Source organism: Haemaphysalis longicornis, unplaced genomic scaffold, assembly GCF_048455015.1.
Source record: "Haemaphysalis longicornis isolate Haplotype H1 unplaced genomic scaffold, Haemaphysalis longicornis Haplotype H1 scaffold_395, whole genome shotgun sequence".
NCBI classification, from domain to species: domain Eukaryota; kingdom Metazoa; phylum Arthropoda; class Arachnida; order Ixodida; family Ixodidae; genus Haemaphysalis; species Haemaphysalis longicornis.
In genome coordinates this window covers 8,839-31,718 of record NW_027526360.1, presented here as the reverse complement: position 1 = coordinate 31,718, position 22,880 = coordinate 8,839, and the positions used below count along the sequence as shown (strand labels likewise).

At 47.9% G+C, this 22,880-nt stretch overlaps 1 protein-coding gene across 1 annotated transcript; it reads right to left on the bottom strand.

Annotated features, from left to right (window-relative positions):
• Nucleotides 1-2,878: 2,878 nt before the first annotated feature.
• On the bottom strand, nt 2,879-22,544 carry LOC144178053 (MOB kinase activator-like 2). The gene is made up of 4 exons (XM_077705585.1): nt 22,358-22,544; nt 18,852-18,948; nt 15,933-16,057; nt 2,879-11,718 (listed from the first exon to the last, which is right to left on the bottom strand). The coding sequence occupies exons 1-4, from the start codon at nt 22,464-22,466 to the stop codon at nt 11,243-11,245; spliced, it is 807 nt and encodes a 268-aa protein (XP_077561711.1). The 5' UTR covers nt 22,467-22,544; the 3' UTR covers nt 2,879-11,242.
• Between the last annotated feature and the right edge of the window lie 336 nt (nt 22,545-22,880).

Sequence of the window (22,880 nt, the reverse complement as noted above, 5' to 3'; positions counted from 1 at the left end):
GGGAAACCTGTACTTCTTACATGGCACACTTCCTTACCAGGGAGTCCTTACCTTGCTTGGAAACAGAGGACGCCGCAGGAGGAGTACACGCGTCAAATCCGCCGAGAATTCGTATCAAACTTCCGGCTCCCCAAGACGCCCAGGAATTCTATCCTCTAGACGATTCCCTGTTGACATTCGTTTCAGCCTTTTCTTTCTCTAGCGCAATCGACTCAATCGCACTGAGCAAGAACATAAAGGAAGGAGGCGAAACGGCCCGTGGCGGCGGGCACGGGCTAGTGACCAGATGATGTCACAATGCGAACCAACGAGGACTACAAACCGTCGTAGCTGTGATGGCGGCGGAGAGGGCAGCGGCACCTGATGAAGCGACCTTCTCCCTCCCGTCTTGTTCTTACTCCATGCCCATTTGTCATGACTTGGCTGAATACGGAGCACGGACACCTCGCCCGACTTAATCACATTGTCAAGACTTTTTCGTTTGCACTGTGGCAACCGACAGCACATTCTCTGCAAGAAGCATCGCCCGCATGGAAGGGGAATTGCGTGAACTCAAACAAGCTTCCCTTGCACCCCCGAGACTAATCCGAGCCGCCGCAGTGGCGTCGCCTTCACCATGTAGGGAAAGGCGACACGTCACGTAGACGTCCCATTTACTCACCCAAACACTAGAGACACGGCATTAGCAGTTAACAATTATTAATGAGCGCTTGTACCAGCCGGTTTTCACATTTGGCACTTGACAGATCGACATTAGTTGCGCGCCAAGTACCGTTATACCGGTTACACAGGTAAACCTGGATGTAACGAAGTTGAGAAAAGTTCGCTTTTTTTTTTTTGTTACATGCAGGGTTCCATTACGCGCAAGTTTCGAGTTGAGGCTTACGGGAATGAAGCAGAAACGAAGCCAAAACGCTAGACATCAGAAAAGACGAACTTACAGTTTAAGGATTTAGTTCACAGCGAAAAACTGCGCGAGTTGCGCCTGCTGCTTTTGCGCAAACTTAGGCACTACACGGCGCCACAAAGAAGTTCACAAGCAAGGCCTCCGTATTCACAAACGCAACGTATCACTTGCCTTTTGTCAAAGGAGCCATGAAGACAAAATACAAGTTGGGTTTATTAGAGAGACTGCTTAGTCCCGATAACAATGACACCAATATCATCGCAATCTTCGAACAAATAACGGAGATATGAAAGAAAACGTGTGAAGCAGTCGCGACCCACTAGCCAATTTCCCGCAACTTTTCTATGACGTCACGGTACCTTGTTTGTGCGATTGGCGGCCGCCTAACTGACCTGTCGCGACGACACATGACTGGACGTCTGTAATGGGGTCTCTAGTTCTATTTGACCGCATATTTTGAATGCTAACGTGCAGTTAACGCACTGAAAATTATGTTTTATTGTTGGCCCGTATGACGTCATTCTTGTTCATAACACGTCACTGTGGCGCATAATTTGAAAGTTTCTAAATACTTCTTGCTTTTTTTTTTCGTTAAAAAAACATATTTTGGGGCTGTAATGGAGCTGAGTGAGATACTGAATCCTAGTTCTTTCAAATTAAACGACGTTGTGTTTTCTCTTCATGGCTCCTTTAACGCATTCCAAGAAGGAAACGTATGCTGAAACGGCGCGTTTCCGCGAACTTCGTGCTCTTTTACGCACTAAAATAGTTGAGAGGGTCTTCTTTCTCGCCACCGGAGACGGCAATTAAAATTGCGAGCTTGCCTTGAAAAGACAAAACTTTTCGTTTTCTCGAAACAGAACTTATCACCGACGAACCAACACCACCGATAGCAGCGGAGACACGCGACCACACGCCGACAGGCAGGCCTACCAACTCAAAGCTTCAGCCTCGAACCGACACCGCACTCACGTGGAAACGCACTGCGGTAGTCTGCGGTGCGGGCGAAAAAAAAAAATGAAGCGTAGTTACTCTCGTTACCCGGTGTAGTGCGACGTTACAGAAGCAAAACCAGAAGTGGATGCTAAGTTAGCCACGCTGGCTGCTCTGTTCATCATCATCATCATGACGAACTACGTTTTCAGGCGATTTAGACGTTTTCGTTGCTGCTGGCTCCTTACAGTGCTGCTAGTATTAGCTGAACTAGTTTTGTCCCCCCGAATTTTCAGTAATAGTGCTAAAAATAATGCCTGATTAGCTCAGCGACTTCGCTACAAAGAGATCGCAAACACATGGACTTCAATGTGGGTGGCAGTGGATGGCAATGTGGAATCTAAAAACTTCGTTAAATCTAGGAATTGGTTACACAAAGTTTCCATATTAACTGTACTACCACGGGCTTTTTATTGCCAAGAATGTTCCTACAAGATCCCAAGACCACTTAACCAGTAGACGTTCGCTGACATCAGAGGAACTGGGCCCGAAATCAAGCACTATGGTAACCTGTAGGGAAATCCTAGAGATCAGGTGGACGCAGACGGCCACCTTCCACACCGTTACTTCCGAAAACGTAAATGCTGCGCATTTTAAATGTACCAAGTCTTGGTACCACTCTAAATAACTATACCCGTTACCGATGCGTTGGGTAGCCGCTCGCGTGGAACAGTTCTAGCCGGAATAGCTGACTGATCGATCGTACGGTTTAACGCGCCGACGCAACGCAGGCGATGAGGCGCGTCGTTGTGAAGGGCTCCGGATTAATTTTGACCACCTGGGGATCTTTAACATGCGCCGAAATCACGTACACACAGGCGTTGTTGCTTTTCCACTCCATCAGAAAAGCGGCCGCCGCAGCCGGGAATCGAACCCGCGACCTCGTACTCAGCCGCGCAACGTCTTAGCCACTGCGCCAGCGCGGCGGGTTCGGAATAGCTGAAAGAGAACAGAAACGAGCACACACACGTGAAGGGGTACCATTGTACTAAACTTTATTGTACTTGACTAGTTCCCTCGAAGGTATTTTTTTTTAATTCCTTTTTCTCTCTCTATTTACAAACCGCAAAACAGTATTCTCTCTGAATGGTGCACTTGTGTCGATTATCAAAGGCGAAGACGACAGCGTGTAGCTTGTGTGTGTGTGTGTGTGGTTGTGTGTCGGCCGCCGTTAGAGCGACCGTCACCATCACTCTTTCCTCCCCTCCGTCAACACGCAAGCGGTGGCGCCACTGCGTCACCGAAAGAAAACCAACACCACCACGACTGTGTACAAAACGTGATAAACAAGACCACTCGGAAATAAAAACGGGAAAACACGTAAGCGGAACACGCGACCAGCGGACCTCCAAGCGCAGAGTGTTCGTCTGTTTCGCAGATCGTCTGCTACGCCAAGCGTGCGTTCGCAGATCTCTTCGTGCCGATTTTACGAGAAGCTAGTGTACCAAAAAAGCGTCTGCGTTTTCAAAAACTTGTTTATGTTTGGGATACTGTTCAGTGCTTATGTCCCTAAAAACTGCTGAGCAGTGATGCGGCTCCTTGCCGCCTTATCTTTCGCAGTACTTAACCCTAAATTGCCCTGGCAACGTTTCGAGAACGAAACACCCTTCACCAACAAGCAGCCGAGGAACGCCGAACCTACGCTACGGTCGAGTCGGTCGTAACAGCTTTGGTCTTAGCTGCGATCTTCAGAGCGCTAGGGAGACCCGCGGACGTCACACTCGTTTGAAATAAAAATGTCAGCGTGACTGGAATTGTTTTTTACGAGTAACCGGTGTGCTTGGTGAGGTTCGCGATGGGATTAACCGCGCATGTAGCGGCCTTGACCGCGGAGTCCGTAACTTTTTTTCTTGGTCCGGCAAACAGACATCGAACGCGGTCCATCGATCACAGCGCCGACCGCAGCTGATTGGGACGGAAAAGAAAAAAGCGAAAAGCACGCCACTACATTCCCGGCAGCCCCCGAAACACCGAGTGCGTTTCGTAGCAACGGAACACTCGGCCCGCTAACAGCGTCGGCGCAACTGTGAAACTTTTAGCACGGGACCAGGCATGGATGGACAAGAACGCATTAGAACTGTCCTAAAATTCATTCATGCGCGCACCTTCGGCTAGAAGAACGCGTACCCCCAGAAGAATTTCGCGGAAGTTTTTTCTGCAGCGAACCCCGGGTTTAATCTATTCGCAGATGTCCAAATGCTGCTAAAAGTTCGGTTTTTCCAGTCCATTTCTGTAGCTCTAGGTCCTACCACTGCGTCAGACAGACAATTGGGGGATAAGTTACAGAAAAAAGAAAAACATCGAAGGAAGTCGTTCCCAACTTTTTTAAAACCCAACAGCACATTCCAACAGATTCCTTTCCGACAGTACAGAAAACCGGGGAAAAAAAATTTAGACCACTGCAAAATGTGGCAAAACAAACCTTTTATCCCCTGCGTCACTAAGCTAGGTTAGATGAGTTAAAGAAGCAGTTAAAAAAGTTGGGTGCTTTGGTTTTAAAGGTATCATTTCAGGTCTGACGACTCTGCGCATGGAGGTCCCGCGGCAAGCTTCACACAACCGACGTCCAACCGGCAACCCCCCCAACCGCAGTGGTGTGCGCCAACGGCTGCCACTGCTCACGTCACGCTCAGGAAAAAGGCAGAAGAAGACACACAGGCACGCACTATGGAACGCACACACAGTTATCGAAAAAGGCACCAACGGACAGGCGTGCACATCCCACACGCGTCGTCACTGCTGCAGTGCACCGATCCGTGCAACACTTCATTTTTATCCCCCTCTCTAAGTCGGAGAGGAAAGAATCGAAAGAAGACTTCTCAAATTGCTTGGAGGGGGGACCCGAAAAAACTAAAGCTCAACAGAGAACTGAAACGTTTTCTCCAAAAAATGTGTTTGTGTAGAACCTACTCGCATCATTGTTGGTGCGTGTGCGAGCGGCAAACGCTTTTTCAAACCTACCTCTCTCAAATCTGTAAATGCTCCTAAAGTCGAATCGTGCCAAGTTGACCCTTGCGCATCTCCACTCAAGGTCGTGCTTTTCTCTGACAGTTATCACTCGGCAGCAGCGTTGCGAACCTTCCAGATACAACTCCGCACGAGAAAACGTGACATCGCCATTGGCAGCTGGAAGTTGACCAATCACGCGATGGCCTGACACGGGCAAGGCCTTCACTCGGACTAGCGCCTAGCTTTGAGGCAAGGTTTTCAAACCTAAGCTGCCGGATCACAGGCTTGACGCAGCAGACCGCCTCAAAGAACAATTGTGCGAGTTGCCAGAGGTGACGCCTGCAAAGCCTACGCCATTCCAATGGAATCGCGAATACAACCGGTCACTTTTCGTTGGACCGAAACGCACGGCAATTAAGTGGAGATATGCAATGTCAACTCTTTCTAAGAAATACGCACAAATAAAAACTTCAAATCTCCCAGAAATTTTCCTGCTTTTCTTTTGTTTGTGTACAGCGCTGCAGCAAATTAGTGCACAAAACATTTTTCAATACAAAAACACTCTGGCGTGGTGCAGAAAGAAAGATGGCGCCCGACGAGTACTCGCCGAACTGACGCGACAGTTTGGTACAGCCTAGTGCAACACGAGCGACGTTGCTCGCAGACGCGGGCGTGTGCATGGGTCAAGAGCGGTGTCAGCGTTGCTGTCTTTAGAGTGGCGGTAGAGTAGACATCAAAGGCCCCGTATGGAAACAGGCGAGCGAAGAGAGGGGGGTGCGTTCGATTGGGGCTGCACTGGTGCCGCACTCGGCGTGGGCTGCTCGGAGAGGAGCGACACCAGGTCGTGTCTGTCCATGTCCTGTTTGTCCTTACCACCAACCTTAGTTAATAACAACAACAGCCAATGTCAATCATTATTCGTCATTCTGATTACAGACCCCTAACAGCAATCCTGTTGCGATAGCTTCACCGCATCACTTTCTTCTACCTTTCTTTTTTAAAATTGGGTCGGAACTAACACACGCAGAAACCGCACGCTTCACCGTGGACAGTTCCAGGCAACTCAGAGTTTGAAAAATACGCGTTAGCGCTTCTGCGCTTGGTATTATGCTCGCGGACGTATGAAACCAATACCTCCAGTTATCCCAAGAGACAGCATCAGCCTTTCAGGAACCAAGGTTGTGGCTCACAGGACTAGCTCCTCATTGGCCCAGTCTGTTCAAACTGACCCAAGCAGCCACCGCACACGCGCACTCCCTCATCGAGCTGCCACCATCCTACGCTACGCGGACACGCAAAATCACCGCCCCCGAGGAATATGTCGCTATAGGTGTCACCGTCAAGATAGAGATATATATCTATATATTATATGTATGTACATCTAACACAGCGCTCGCTTTTTCATCATTAAACAAAATAATTAACCAACAACACGACCTGCATCCCTTTTTCCCCCGAAACACTCGCCGCCAGTCAACAAGCTGCGTGCACGTCTGCGTGTCCTCCTTCGTGCTTGTCAAGATAATGGAAACCACAACTGCCACCACCGCTATGGGATACGACATGGAAATAAAGCCAATGCAAACCGGTATGGGCCGCTGGGTCTTGCTCTCAAGCACACACAGGCAAACGAAGATGGGGGACAGTTCGTCGATGCACGCAACTTCAAAGCGCCGCTTCAAAACCGTGCTGGTAATTGAACTGCAGAAAATTGCAGTTCGAGGCATTGCCAAATCTCTGCAAAAATCGCGAATACAAAAAAAAAAAAAAAAGGGGGGGGGGGGGGGGGGGGCAGGGAAGGAGCACAGAGATATCGGTTCTATCTGGAATGCACGCCCCAAACTTGGTAACTTAATAATGTGCCCATCACATATCGTGGAAATGCACTATGATTTCAGTTTTCCCGTTTCTTTTGTCGATTTCTTGAATGCCCGCTTTCGAAATTGCAACAAAAAATTGGCTCAGAGGCAAAAATGTGAAATTGCGTGCATCGCAGAACTCTCCAGACGTAGCTTCACAAGAACGGCAATGATAAACATCAAAACAAAACTACAAAACCAAAAGGAAGCAAAGACAACAAATGTACAAGCCAATATGCACGTATCTCTGCCATTGCAATTCACTCCTGCAAAACTGTGCTTCTTCACACGTTCCCGGAGAGCTTTCCGTCAATTGTTTTCTATCCAACATTGTCAGCAAATGGCGGCGAGCCAACAAACTGCAATCACACTGCTCACGTCAATTGAAGATTGTACATGCTATATGGGCCGAGCCAACGAACGACAGAGAGACAGGATTGCAGGGATAGCTCCAAATTCTGCTCCTAAATAATACACACAGGCAACCCAAAGGCTAACAAGGAAGAAAATGAGCAGTACACACGCATACACATAATTACACTGTCGAGACTGGCAATAAATAGAACGGGGACCAAAATAGTAATAATAGTAAGGCATGAAATAAACCAACTATTTACACGCACACAACCGCACGCTCAAGTGCAACTAACACGTACACATTACGTACGCACAATGCTTGTGACAGGAACAAATTAAAATAATAAACCGTTAAAGTGAGAAAAACCTTGGAAAGACACGGTAAATATCCTACTCTCACAAAATATCCCCAAGTCGTGGCAGACCGGCAGCCAACGTTAAGCTGCTGCTGGCAAGCGACCACAGCGAGTTGCCCACTCCTTCTCAGCGTTCTTGCTTAGCCGCAAGCAAAGCCAAGCCAATCCAAAAACCTTACAAGCCTCAATCCCTCCACCGCAAACGCAGCAACCCGCTTACGGAAAGAGAAAATGTCGCTCCGAACGCACTGGCTACGTGCGCTACGTGCGCTTCATTAAGGATGTCAGCGGACGAAACAAGATAACGCAGGTGGTGGACGATTATTGCTTGTCGCAAAATACAACCGAATGCAAATGAAAGACACGTCACGAAGGGTGCACAATTTTCAACCTTTGCAGCCTCCCGGCATACGTGAAAGACATGCAACGATTCCTTCATCGCAATCATCGACGCGCCGCATTCCACTTAGAGCCATCGTTTCTTGGTCTTTCGAGGAACTTCTAAATTCACTTCACTATGTGAAATTCACTATCGAAATTGTGTGTTACAAGATTTGCTAGTTCATCTCAATTTTTAGCCATCTAGCCTCATTTCTCACCTACGTGTCATACTAGTGCGAAAACCGGAAGGTTTCTAAAGCACCTGCAAGACAACCCTTCAGGGTTAGCGAGAGAAATGAAAAAAGTTGCAAAATACCTGGGAATATGCGAGTGAAACGATAAAGATATGTTTTTCTTTTTTTTTGCAACTGAAACTTGTTGCAAAGAACCAACTGAATTTCAAGTTGCATCTTGTGTACGCAATTTACACGTCAGATTCATCCAGACATGCATGCACACAGAGGTGCTGCCAATACCGTGACAAGAAAGCGTCAACGTTTTTTTTCATTTATATTGAATGAGGAGCAGCTAACCAGAAATAACACAAACCAGCAAAATAACCTAACCACCCATTTTCTTCCACCACAGTGCCAAAAATGCTTGAAATCGGTAGATTAAAAAAACAAGTAAAACAAAAAAATTACTGCTGTGTACGATCACCTACACTGCCTATGCTAATGTGCGTTCCCTTGGAATAGTTGACAATTCTCTCGCTACTATATCGTGCCTGATGAATGCCGCCTGAACAAAAGAAATTACACGAGAGATGGTCAAAATCCACGCGTCTTGTTTCCCTAGATTTTTGCCACTCGTATCTCGATGAGCTTCACAAAATTACTAAAACCCTGCTTGCATGGACAGCGGAACCAAATTGAACCACGATCGAGCAGTGAAGGGGGCGAGACAAGCTGGGCTTAAAACGTTTTTCTTTCTCGTTTTCGAGCACCAAACAAGATAAAATAAGAGATGCACATATAAAATGCAATATACATAATCACTTGATTGGAAGCTTTGTACGCCCAGAAAGCCTGGCCCAAAGACAGGCTGCAAAATGAAAAGAAAAAACGCGGGCAAGACTTATTTTTAACCCCAATCTAAATATATTCCCCTAAGTAGGGGCCACTCTAAGATTTTCTTAAATTCATACGGACACATTTTGATCCAAGAAGTATGAGAGCTTTAAACTAACGGAATATATATCTTCCATCAATCGAAATGTTCGCATGATCGAAAAGACTGATCTATGAAATCGAAGGTGGAATTGCAATGAACGCTGAACACAGCCAAAAACGCCCCAAATCAAAATGAGCAGATATATCCCTCTTACCTCGCTGCAGCAGCAGCTGTAAATGTGCGCCCATTTCCCAAGGCTTCGGCCTTGCACTCCTATTGGAGCAGCACACAGCACAAACATCTGGAAACCCATATCAAACAAAGACAAACGTGCACTAAACGCTGTATTCAGGAGCCAGCACATGCTCCAATGACTCAAAAAATCTGACCAATCAGGTGCCGGGGGAGTTCTATTCCTACAAACAGCCAACCCCCGCCAGTAGTGGATCGGCAGGCCTTCGGAGCTCGCGGACTGAGAGAATAGATTCGTAAAGGAGGTTTGGGAAAAGATGGATGCAGAAAAAGGCAAGAGAAGCCACCGCCAAGTCGGCTGCGAGAAAGGCCGCCTCGCCCCATCACCATCACCAGGCTCTCTCCCGGCCGCAAAGAACGCCATTGCACACGTACCTCCAATGCCCGCGCGAGAGAAGAAAGACTCGACAAGGTCGCCCACCTAACGCGTCTCTTAAAAATAGAACATCATATGTACATATCGCGTGTCGTCTCGCACTTCACCGACGGTCGCCAGCGAAAGAAAATAAATAGGCCTATTTCTCTCTTTCTCTCTTGCCATTGCTTCTTTCTCCGCTTCCTAGCAACGATACACGCGGCGGGCGTGACCGCTGTCTTGCATCCCCACTATTTAACACACCCTGCAATGTAGGTCATCCTCGTCAGGCTTTCCTATCAACTAACCAACCCGGCAGGCCTCGTCGTCGCAATCGGCAAAAGAAGTCGTCCTCCACCCCGTCAGCTCCGCTGCGAAAAGGGAGAGAGCGACAGCCCCCCAAAATGTTGCCAAACCAACGGTCTTCTTCGTCTATGCTACTCCGTGCCACTCCAAGAGGTTTCTTTTTCGAGTTTGCGTCGTCAAAGACCCTGGTTCCGATCACACGGTCGATCCTGGCCGCACCTTGCGTCGTCTGAAGCGGCGGTCAAACCTGCAAGCATGCCCGGTGCCCTTGCGGGTAGAAAATGCACTTGAGAAAGAGGGTTGTCTCTTGCGTCTGGCACCTAGAGAAACAATGCCTGGGAAGGAAGCGATTTACTCCTCGCAAAAGTCTGGGCGAAACGCTCCAAAGCCTGCAGGCAATTTGTCCTGCTCACAACATAAAACAATAACTGCATCAAGCATTAGCGTACCATAGAACAATGTATTTTATAATACTCGCTCATTGTTTAATAAAAAATACATAAAAAAATTGCAGCAAACAACTGCTCTCAGTTCATCTCAATTTGAGCACCATCATAGCTGAAACGTTTTCAACGACAAGGTGCTGCGTAATATCGTTAATAATGCATGAAGACTTCCTTAGGAAGTGGTACCCTCCCGGGAAAAGACAAAAAAATCCAGCCAGAGCCAGAAAATCGATGTAGATGGCGCACCAGCACCTCCACATACGACGTCCAGATTAAATACCTCGAGACCTCCACAGCTTACGTATGTTCTACCCAATTCATTTCCTCGCACTCCCCGAAAAAAACAGGGCTATCCGCTTTTTCTGTTAAGGAAGCCCTCGCAAAGACACAGGGCATGCCTGCAGGCCCTCTTGGGCAACGTCTCGCCACATCAGCTGCGCCCACTCTAGCATGAAGTGTCAAGTTCAGACTGGCAGGTCATCATCTCCGAAAAGAAGAAAAAAAAAGAAATGTTCGCCGGGTATCACAGCCACGATGCCAGCGAGTAGCACACGTTACCCCTACTCCGGTGGTACCGTAATCAGTGCTGATGCCTTCGACGAACGTTCCGATGAGGGCACCTCAATGCCCGACGAAGGACGTCGCAACAGCAGCTCCATCCTTAGCTTGCCAGTAACTTGCAGCGTTGCAGTCACTGTTCAAACCACATCCCTTGCAGGTGCTGAAGAGGCCAAAGCGTTGTCGGACGCTGCCCTAGGAGGAACCGCATCCCCGTACCAGACGGACACAGGCCGCCCTTACCATCACAGCGGCGGCAGTCGGCCCAGCCTCCGCGCGGGGAAGAGGTCGCCGCCCAGAGGAACTATGCCGCACAACACCCGCACGTGCTGTTGCTATCACTGTGGTCGGGGGGAGGGAGGGGGGAAAACACTTGTCGGAAAAGTGTCTTCAACAACGTAACGGCGGCTCTACTGCGCCGACACCACGCTCCCCGTCGCCGGAGGCACCTCGATGCCAGGGGCCACCACTGAGCGCTGCGTCACCGAGGGCGACAGCGAGACGTCCATGGGAGCAGTTGCGGACGATTCCCCGACCCCCGCGTCATCGTCTACGGCAGCCGTCGTCGGCGTGGAAGAGGAGGAGGAGGACCCGGCGGCGGGCGCGGCGGACGCGGGCGTGCTCTGGCCGTTGTTGGCGCTGTCGGCCGGCGGGCAGAGCCCCAGGGCGACGGCCAGGTCCTGCAGCACGAGGGCGTCCTTGGGGTCGACGAGGTTGAAGCGTGCGTTGAAGAGGGTGAAGTGGGCGAACAGCGAGTGCAGGTGTCCGTGCAGCTGCAGCAGCACCATCTCCCGGAAGTGAGCGTGGTACAGGTGCGCCAGCACGTGCAGCAGCAGGCCGTGGATCTTCTTCACCAGCGACTCGAACGAGCTGGGGAACTCCCGCTCTGCGGCACAGGGCAGTGGACAAGACAAGGGGAACACGTCAGGAACACGTCAGCATGGCAATGCAGGCCCTGTTGGTTGAAGGTGTACAAGTGGTTCAAATGTCAAATTTTGGAGGTTCAACGCATTAAGCTACACTCGGGCTATAGGGCGTAACGTAGCGGAGGGCTCTGGATTAATTTTTACCAACCAGGGGTCATCTAATGTGCACCGAAATCTCAACACACGGGCGTTTTTGCTTTTCGCCTCCATAAGAAAAGTGGCCACCGCAGCCGGGAATCAAACCCGCATCCTTGTGCTCAGCAGTGCAACGCCTTAGCCACTGAGCCACCTCGGCAGGCAAAGCCTCGCTATATCAAATGCCCCCATCCACTGCTGCCCACTTCCCAAATAAAGTGCATTTTACTTTGTTGTATTCATTCATTAGTAAAAGCCCATTTTGATAAGTTTTATCAGCCAATCTACTTTCCCTATCCCCAGTGGGAGAACAGATGAGGCCACTTTCACAAGTTACAGTCTTTGTTACAGGTAATGCACTTACAACCTGTATTCAGAAACCTAACCACTGTGATTATTTGGTCGTTGATAAGGTCCAGAAAGAAGGACACACACACAAGAAAGCTGCTACAAACTTCAAAAGCTCACTTTAGGGGAATTTAGGGCGGCCTTATCAAAGGCACTCTTCCCCAGACAAGTTGGGCACCTGGACAGAAGGCTGCAGCACAATGCGCCAAACAACCAACTCTTACGCCAATAGGGAGAAGAGTGCCTCTGGTGGGTGTTTCAAAGCTTTTAGACCAGCCAGGTTTCTCTCAACGAACCAGCTAGAGATAGAGAGGCATGGGCTTAGAATCATGGCAAATATTTGACGGCCGCCTTTTATTAGCGACACAGCTGACCATTCCTAGCTCAAATTCCCCCATATTTACGTCACCTTTCCCGGGTATGTAGCTTCGCTTTCACCAAGTGTTTCATTCTGATTAGTGGTGACGGAATTGTAACTGCAGCTACCCAAGTCGGCTTGCGATCACAGCGAGCGCGCCATGCTGTAGCCGCTTGCTGCCATGCTGGCCTGCATGCGACTGCATTCGCATTCCTGGTGTGTTCGTAAGGCATTTTTGAAAGCAGAAAGCACTCAATGCTGCTGAGTGTTCTTTATCTCCTGCACACATTGGCCCCAATCTACAAACCCAGTTGTGCTATTGTCATACTGTTGATTGGAAAAAGAAAGATTAAATTAGGTCATGGGCTTCATTAAAGACAGTTCCCTTTTCAGGCCAATAAAATCACAAAAAGGTGCAATTTCAGCACAAGTTTTGTTGTTGAAACACATTAAACCCCCATATTCCCAAACCTAACTTAAGCGTAACTTCTGCTTTCCGAAACTTTGTGCTGCCCTTAACGTGTTTCAAGAACCAGACTAACGCTGAAAGGGCAGCTTTTGACAACCTTCGCAGCCTCACAAGTGAGGTATACTTAAAATAGCTCCCAACGGCTCCTTTTCCTGATTAGCATTGTGTACTAGGACGATAGCTTAGCTGAGTGTGTATTTCACGTGTCGTGCGCAAGAAACCGATAAAGCTGAACAGGATGAAATGTTTTTACCCACAAAAAACAATCCACACACACCGGGGCCATCCTGGCGCGGTCATGTACACACCCGCACCTGTGCCCAGATCACGGAGCAAGAATAAGATAGGAGGCGAAACTAGGCTTCCTAGCGCGGCCAGATAATGTCACAAGCGCTCGTCATAGGTAAAGCTAGCGGCATCTGCCGCGGGTGAAGGAACTGCACGGCCGCCGCAATCGGCATTTCACTGCTCAGCCGTGGAATAAGTGCGGCCGCTATCGCTTTGTCCATCACGTGCCGCTACCCTCTCCTTCGCTGTCACAGCTACGAAGCTTTGCAGTCTACTTTGGCTTTCATTGTGACATTACCTGGTCGCTCCGCTCGCCCATGCTTGCCGCAATGGGACGTCTCGCCCCCTATATACTCTTGCTCCGTGACCCAGATGGTGAGCAACATGGCAAACAGCAGCCCCACGGGGTTGCATGTGCGCATGCATCAAGTGAGGCAGGTGCACCTACAGTTTGCTGCGATTCAAATACAAATCATGGTGAAAACAGTTACACGTGCGAAAGAGGACAAGAGGAAAAAAATCACGCCATATCCACGGAATGAATGATGATAAGTGGGGCGAAGCTCGAGAGGGGGAGATCATCGGTAACCGTAACTCTCCCGTGAAAGTTCGCCCATTACATCATTAAGAAAGACGTAAGACTGTGTGCGTACATTGTACAAATCAACTTTTATTTTGTTCTTGTTCGTTTGTTGTTGTTGTTGTAGGGTTCGTGAGGCCGCAAGCAAGCGCTCGTATCGGCAGGCAAACCCCGATGCAGTGAGAGCTCGCGAGGCGGCTGCAAAACGCATCAAGCGAGCTCAGCCCGAAGCTGCCGACGCGCGGTTTAAGCGCGACTTTCTAGACGAGATGCTTCGGCCTCTCTTTCGCGCACGGCGGGATCCTGTCGGCGAGCGCGCGCTGCCGCCGCCCTGAGCGCCCTCCGCTCCGCAGCCTTGTCAACAACCACCTCCTCCATCCGGTGACTTGTTGCGAAAGAGGAAGCGTGTCAACAGCGATTGCCTTTTATAGTGTCAGTCACGTGCGAGTGACGTCATCATGACGTCACTCACACCAGCGCCACCTGCGAGTGAGTCATCGAACTAGGCGGTCACGTAGCGCCACCTGCGAGTGAGTCATCGAACTAGGCGGTCACGTACCACGAGACACAAGGGATGGACAGACTCACGGCTTTAGGAGCTTCGCCCCTAAAAATGCGCTGGGAACTGTCATCCGCACTACAAGTGAAAATGGTGATCAAGCATGTGCCAACATGTTAAGCTTAGAGCTCTCTACAGGAGCTAATCTGAGCACTTGTGGAAAACTGCCACCCCAGGGGCGTCCTTCCCTTCATGCTAGCCTCGTGTGCAGGTGCTTAACTTGCTGAGAAAAGGGTGCCTTCTATAAGGGCAGCACAAGGACAGTTTCTGAAACACAGGGAGGCCCTCTCTTATTTTTTTGTTTTTTTCTGACCATTGTGGAAGGCTTCCTGACTGATTGAAGGGTTTAACGCGTTGACGCAACGCAGGCGATGAGGCGCGCCGTAGTGGAGGGCTCCAGATTAATTTTGACCACCCAGGGGTCTTTAACGTGCGCCAAAATCTCGCACACACAGGCATTTTTGCTTTTTACCCCCATCAGAAAAGCGGCTGCCGCGGCCGGGAATCGAACCCGTGGCCTCGTGCTCAGCAGCACAACGCCTTAGCCACTGAGCCACCCCGGCAGGTGATTTGTACTTTGTTCGCACACCTCAATGTTTATATGGCGGAAGGTCTGTTCTGCGTTCAGCAGGTGGTACTCCACAAGCGCTCAGTTTTTAAATTGGGAGCCATGGAATACGCGCTAACGTCTCCGGCTACTGTTGAGATTTTCTTTTTGTTGGAATGAGTTTATAGCATTTCTGCACATACTGTAGCGTGATATCGGGTTACTGCGATCGTTTACGGCATCAGCGACCATGCTGAGATAAAAACATATTCCTTCTCGAGAAGAAAAGTGGGGGGAGGGTTCATTACGCGAGTAAATACGGTATTTTGAAACCGACATTGAGAAGAGTGCTACCATTACGGCCGCGCTGAAGAAACGTTGCAGCCGGCGAGCGAGCGGTCGGCCGGCCAGAGAAAAACTACGCGTGCTACCCGTCTCGCTCACAGCAGCCCTAGGAGAAGTACATCCAGCAGAGCTCAACCTGTTCTCCTGACTGGCCAGAAGAATAAGCACCAAGCCAGCCGCAATGTCACTTGTGCCTTATGGCTCTTTGCGTGATCCCTTGACAGATGCAGTGTAGTCTGCGACGGAGCTATTTTAAATGTTTCTAACCAATAACAACGCATTTCACGGGGCTACCAGTCATGTTCCAGTTGTTTTGGTGGTACGTACTGTACGTTCAAAGTAAATTTGGCCGAGGCGAAATTTCGGTGCAATTGACCTTTAATGTGCATTTTTACATCTTCAAACCTTAGCTCAGCTTGCGTGGGACAAAGACTCGATCGTCACAGGTGTTATTACTCGATCGGCTTAGTGAAGCATGCCATGGAGCAGCGAGGAGAAAACTGGAAATGAATGGAGAAAAACAGACAGCGAAATTTCACACTCACCAAACTTTGTGGGGAAGAGGGACTCGTCGTTGACCGTCTTCTGGGTAAAAGTCATCACATAGTCTATGTACTGCGGGGCTGCCACTTTGCACTTTTTCCCTTTTTCGTCAAACCACAGGTATTGCCTGCATGAACGAGAACACAGACAGGCACACGTGTCGAGAAAGACCAGTCAAAGAACCAATCACGCTCACACCCACAAAAAAGAAAGAAGGTGAAACAGCCTGCACAACAACCGGTTCCAAGTCTAGAAAGACCTGCTTAACGAACTGCGAAGCTAGCCAACTACCCGGACTGAGCAAATGTTACGAACGAAACCGACGAGAACCCTGATGCAGAAAGTCTTTGTATGAAAGACTTGGACCAAGGTTTTGCAACAATTTTTACTTCTCTATTCTCATTGATGAGGATTCACGACTAAGGCCGAGAGCCTACACAAATTTGTTTAAACGACATTCAACACTTGTGCCCTCAACCATAAGCAAGTAGCAGCAATGCAATAGCTAAAAACAGTGCAATAAGAAATGTGGAAGTACAATTGGCATTGCCTAATTTCTTGCATGACGAAAATTTCTAAACATTATATTTATTTATTTTGGAATAAATAAAATATCCAGCTAAGATGACCTTGTGAATGCTCCCTGGACATTTTACTGCCAGCAGCCAACGCCTATGATCCGAAGGCATACAACACACTCTGGAGTGCCAGGACGGCAGATCTCTACGTGGTAGACAATCTAATTGATACCCCTAAAATGCTTTCGAGCTTTTCTCAATCTTCCACTGAGAGCTGAATGTTTCGTTCGGTTGTACAGCAATGTTTTCCTGCTGGCAGTAAGTAGTGTTGCATGATAGCTGTGCTAGTGTTTAAAGGGACGGTCTTGAAGCACTGGAACCAATGTACGGTGTTGAAATTTGGAGTTCCTGCACTCCGGGCCAGTGCTATCTCCCACGACGGTACCAATCAATGCATCCATTAGCAGAGTGAATTCTTCAGGCTTTAAAAATGTGTTGCAGGTGCGAAAAGTGGTAACGGAGGTGGTGGCAAGAGAAAGGTCACGTTATCGCAAATCTGTAATTCAGCCCTTTGGCACTCAAGGTGGCATCAATGAGAATTTAGTGTCACTAACAACTTTGGTAGCACACACATGATGGCAGACACCTGCAGTATGCCCAGTTTGCTTCCGCAAGATAAGCACATGCCTTGCAACATGGTGGATAATAAGATGCCATTACAAAAAAGTGGCGGACACACACAACGATCATGACAGTGTACGAGGGCGCTGGAGACAACACTAATGTACGGGGTTGAAATTAAAATGGAGTGTTTCACCATTTCATGTGTTAAATGGTGGAAGGGCAACACTTGCGCAACGTCAAAAGTGCACCAAATAAGATGAACAACAGCAGCCATTTCTTTATTAGCGCACAAGTGTGGCGATGACTTACAAAACCGACATGATGGATGGCTGTAATTTGAAATGATTGCAAGAAAAGTGGTAAACTTTGCAGCTTTTTTCCCAGCTTCCTGCTTTAAGAATGTTTCAAATGTGCTGCAGAACCTCTTTAACTTTTTCGTGACCGTGCCATAGGCCATCGCTCATGGGTGAGCGATGATTTTGAAACCTCCCGCAAAAACTTAAAACAGCGCTATTCGGACAACTGATGCCATCTGGCATTTTCATTGGAAACTCTACTTTCCGTTTTGTTGCCATCTGTTTACATTTCGTGTGGGTAGACGTCATCGCGAGTGAAATTTGAACCCAAGGTAGCGATGAGTTGGGTGAAAATGGCGTCCGGTTTCAGTGCGTGCTCTGCAAAGGCAGGCAGCGGTTTCAGGGACTTCGCCCACTGCTGCTGCTGATTTTTTCTACCCCAGCAGCAGGGATGACCCCAGAAACGATACGGATTCTTCAGATTTTAGTACTAATGAAGGCTCTCCAGTTCAACAGCCTCAGACTTCGACAGGTGGTGCCAGGGGCTGTTCGTTTCTGACTTCGCGCTGTATTTATAAACAAAACGTGCCTAATGTCTGACGACTGCGGTTTTACTTTGATGTGTAGGGTCTGGACAACGTACGGCGGGGATATTTTGCCAAATGTACCGCATTGTACCATGGTATCACCTTCAAGATAGCCTGGCGCTCGTGTAAAATTAGCACTGCGGAGGGATGCACACTGCTTCTCAAAAGCGGTAAATTCTTTTTCTTGTGTTTTACCATAGCAGTGATAAGGATTGTGTGTGAGAACACAAACAAGCATGCTAGGGTACATATTTTAGAGAGGCCGACTGACTCTCGAGTGGCTTCGCCGAGTGGTACAGCCGTCAGGGTCGTTAGGTTGGTGGACCCGCAAAAAACCAGAACTTGGTGTAAAGCGCTGATGTATATATTGAATCATAGCTTAGAAACATAAAAAAATTTTGTACATCTTAGAATTCCTACAATAATTTTTAGGCTCACTAAAATCGCCTATTCGTGCTTTGTGTATACTTTATTTGCGCATTTTTTCTTGTTTCATTGGCCAATAAACTCAATAATTACATCTTTTACAAAACTGCTGTTATTTGTTTGAAAGAGAAATCTATAAGCTACAATTTCATGCATATCAATGCTAAATGAGTCCAGTAGGTGAAAAGAAAAAAAAAAAGCTTTCTGGAAGCACCCAAAATCAGCCATTTCCATGGACACAAAAAAAACTAATGTGAAATGTGCTGCCGTGTTAGCAGTAATTAGTACGCTTTGTTGAATCACCAATGATGAGACGCGCATTACCAAACTACTATTTGGGATTCCCTCCTCGAGCTGGGACAGCCAGCTGGCACGTGTGCATGCAAGTGTGAGTAGCACAAAAAATTCTTTTGCTGCTTTCCAAGCCTGCGACAAAGCTCTCAGGGAAGCTCGAAAGATCGCGCCCTCACCTGTTCCCCGGCCCGGTCATGTCGGGGCAGCCGGACATGGTACAGAACTCGGACACCGTTCCATACAGGAGGTTGATGTGGTCAAAGAACGCCAGCGCTGCAAATGACAGGAAAAAAGAGGTTAAAACGGAAGTTTGGGCAAGTTGGTAGATGTTCATAGTAACAGTGCTAACGACACGAGACAAAGAGAAGAGGGCACAAACACGGCGCTGACTAACAACTGAGTTATTGTCGTGATTGTGATAGCAAATGCCAGTCTCTTTTGGACCCGAGCGTAGTGATAGGCGAGCATGGCAGCCAAATCGTGCGAGAAATCTTAGAGGCCACAGAAATTAACAAGTTAGGTGACCAGTGCATAAGCACCCCATCTATCGCCCTCACAGCCAAAGAATGTAGATTCCTAGTGCAGTAAGCCCCAACCTGGCAATCTTTGTTTATTTTCCAAACTGCTCTTGCGATTATAAAAAGGGCTTGTGTTTTGTGTTGATTGTACATCTTGCCCCGTAAGTCGATTAACGTGTAAATAAAGGTAAAGTCAGTATGACGCCATGCTCGCGCTCTCTCAAATGTTCACGTGTTAATTTAGTGTTTCCTTCTTTTTCCCTTTTTGTTGTTTTTGCCCATGTGTGTATAAAAGCCACTGGCCTAAGCCATAAAACTCAGTTGTTAGTCAGCGCCGTGTTTGTGCCCTCTTCTCTTTGTCTCGTGCCGTTAGCACTGTTACTATGAAAAATGAGGAAAAGACACGTTTAGCGGGAGAGATAGTGTGTGAAGGAAAGGCTCCTATGAAGGACAATCCTTTGAAAGAGGACAATCTTCTTTGTGCTACTTAAACCCGAAAATTTTCGTCTGTGCCTGTCTGTATGCATGTCTGCCTTGTGTTTAAGCCTTCCGGCTCAAAGTTAAAGGGGAACAATGGTCCCGAGGACAGTACGAATTACTGCGTTTATGTGTACATTGTGATCCCTTTGCGAATTTGAGACCTATGCTTTGTATAATACATAAGAAGTGTAGTAATGACTTTGCTTTGTGCTATTCCTCTATTACAATTGTGCTATCATGCTTAAATTTGTGAACAGACGTGTTGTTATGTACGCTGCAAATCGGGTGGCTGAGGCCTCTGTCAGGCCACGTTCGCCTTTAGTCTCAGCCTCCCCTTGGTTTTTGCCAAGAAATAACAAAACAAATAAAAAAATTGCAAAAAAAAAAAATCGATTTTCCATGTTATTTTATTTGCAGTCTACAGGTCCCAAAGAATGTACCTGCAAAATAATATAGCTGTACCATAAGTATTTACAGCACTGTTGCCCTTCAAAGTTGCCTAAATGGCCGTTCTTGCCTACGTTTTCAAACTTGGTGCCCTGTTTTGTCAGAACCAAATTTTCCCCACGAGGTCAACCGTCGAGTCGGGTACAGTGTCTCAGGATGTACTGGTTAGATTTGTATCATTTTTGCTGCATTGAAAAGCTTATGAACTGAACAGTGCCATAAAACCCTAAAAATATGGAATTTCTTTTTTGCTAGCACAAAATATTATGCAATTAGTTTTACGATAACATTGGTACTTGATGACCTGACATTTAATGAGTTCACAGTGTTGTCAGAAACTGCTAAAATCACTGCAGTGGTATAGTTGCATAAAACCCTGGGGTCCTTTCAGAGCAGAAAGGGATAAAAAGAATTTTGTATTTCATAGGTAGATAATGACAAAAAAAAATTGCCCCAAGCGGAATGACATAACGTTGCCCAACTCTAAACTTACACCCCATAGATGAAAACTGACTGCATATCGAGACCTGTGTGCCCCCTTAAAAGAATACTTGTACTAGCGGTTTACATAGTCATAACTTTTCCACGCCCCTAAAATCTGGAAACACGCTTCACCCTTGTCAATATTGCTCAGAAAAATAAAAACGTTAGGCATATTTGAGGCAAGACGTCAATACATAAGTAGTATTTGCAATGTTCTTTTAATTAAAACTACACGGCTGCCCAATTTTCAAATAGAAAAGGGGGTTAAAAGCAATATTTTAATCAAAAAATAATAAAAAGGGCTAGCACTACACTGTGGACCTCGTGGCGGCATTCCCATTAAGACAATAATGAAAGATTCCAATAAATGGCACGTGAGCAGTGGAATGGGGGAAAACTGTGGGGGAAAGGGGTATTTATTTGAGCAAACCTGTACTGCGTTTATTGGGGGAGAGGAGCAAGATGAAAGGGGAAGAGAGTGAGAGCTTGGAAGGAAAGAGAAGAGAGCTCCATCTACGAGGCAGGGGTGGCAGAGGACCATCATAATTCGGCAACGTTTGTGGAGTGAAGTGAGCAGATACACATGCAATTTTTTTTTTTTGAAGCCACCACTTCTTTTTATTACACTTACATGCAGTATTTTGGAGAAGCTGGAGTGAAGTGGTACATTTCCCAAGCAACCACGGATGTCCATGGAACGTCCAAAAAACAGCCAAACAGCCAATGATAAGTTTGGATGGCTGCTGTACGTCCATGTTTGGATGTACATTAGCGGACAAAGTTACCGCGAGCATCAAATAATGGCGTGAATTGAATGTAAAAGGAAAAACGGTAAAAGCTACACCAACACCCTGACTTGTATATTGCAAGTTTCATCTGTATATTACTAATATTAAGCATAATTTTTAAACCTTTTTGAAGCACCTCATCGACTGCAACAATGATCGCTTTGGAGAAGGGTATATAAGAATTGAGAACCACTGACTGACCATGTTCATGTATACCTGTCTGCCAGGTAGTACGTTGCTGATGTGTGGTGTAGTATTCGTTGTAGGGACATAAGCTTCTCGTTAATAAAATTTGATTCCACAAATATTTACTGAGCATCCAAAATACATCCAATTTCGGACGTCTGAATAGACAGACGTCCCAAGGACGTACATAGTATGTCCATCGAATGGACGTACACTGGACAGCCGACGAACGTCCGGTGGTGGCTTGGGTTTTAGATCGCTGTGGACACAGGGTTTGTAAAAGCAGTGTTTATATTTCGGAAAATAACAACGTCGAGAGTACGGCCATGCAGGTAAGATTGCATGACAACGTGCTTACAGCCACAGCCTAGGCCGCTCAGCTGATAAGCAGCCAACTATTCCCGCAGTCGCGCTGCCCCGCAGCTGCTGGCACATGCATGCGCCGACTCCTCCCTGCCACTGCCACTGGTGCAACGGTGGCTCCTACACGCGTGACGGGTGGCTTTCCCGCACGACTTAAGAAGTCAACATGGCGGATGGACGAGCAACTCTGCTCCCCTAGGGGAGCTATATACAGGAACTCTAGAAAAACGTCTTGGAGGGGCCCTGTAACTGTGTGGTTGGCCTTCCGTTAACCTCAGAAGGCAATTCCTCCCTCCCACCTGCTCAGAGGAAAGCATCGTCCAAAGCAGCAATCAAAAAATAGTCATTAGCAGCCCAGTGGAAACATGTCACACGGGCATGTTCGCACAATCGTCCTGTCAAGTGGCCACTACTCACTGTGCGAGGCGAGCCACTCGTTGTAGTCGAGCCCCTGGGGGAGCTCGACGAGGTCGCGCAGCCGCGACTCCGGGATGGTGCACTCGAGCACCGTCGACTCCAGGTACATCTTGGGCTCCTCCTGGCCGCCGCCGCTCGAAGAGGCATCCTTGTCCTTTCGGCGGGCTTTCCTGCACAACACAAGAGAGCGGGAACTCAGCACGAGAAGTAGTCGGTACTATCACGCGAGTGAGAGAGAGGGGAGGCGTGGCACCGCAGCAATACCACTCGCTTTGAAAAAGATTGCGAAAACATGCTTTTGAGGGAATTTGATGGGTGTGTGCTGACATAACCCTGTGCGATGACCTATTACTGCCACAACCACACAAGTTGGGCCAACAACAAGAGAAGCTGGAAGGTCGGCTGAACAGTCTCATTTGTTTTGCTTCGCTTGCAGAAAAAGAAACAGGGAACAACTCCCTTGACAGCATTTGCGCTTTAATGTCATGCCACCTCGGCATCAGCTAGCATGGAAGCCATCACT

Coding starts and splice junctions, on each gene's coding strand:
- LOC144178053 (XM_077705585.1), bottom strand. CDS start 22,466: ATGTACCTGGAGTCGACGGTGCTCGAGTGCACCATCCCGGAGTCGCGG. Junction 16,058..18,851: donor ATGACCGGGCCGGGGAACAG/GTGAGGGCGCGA, acceptor TCGTTCATGCAG/GCAATACCTGTGGTTTGACG. Junction 11,719..15,932: donor CCTCTTCCCCACAAAGTTTG/GTGAGTGTGAAA, acceptor CCTGTGCCGCAG/AGCGGGAGTTCCCCAGCTCG.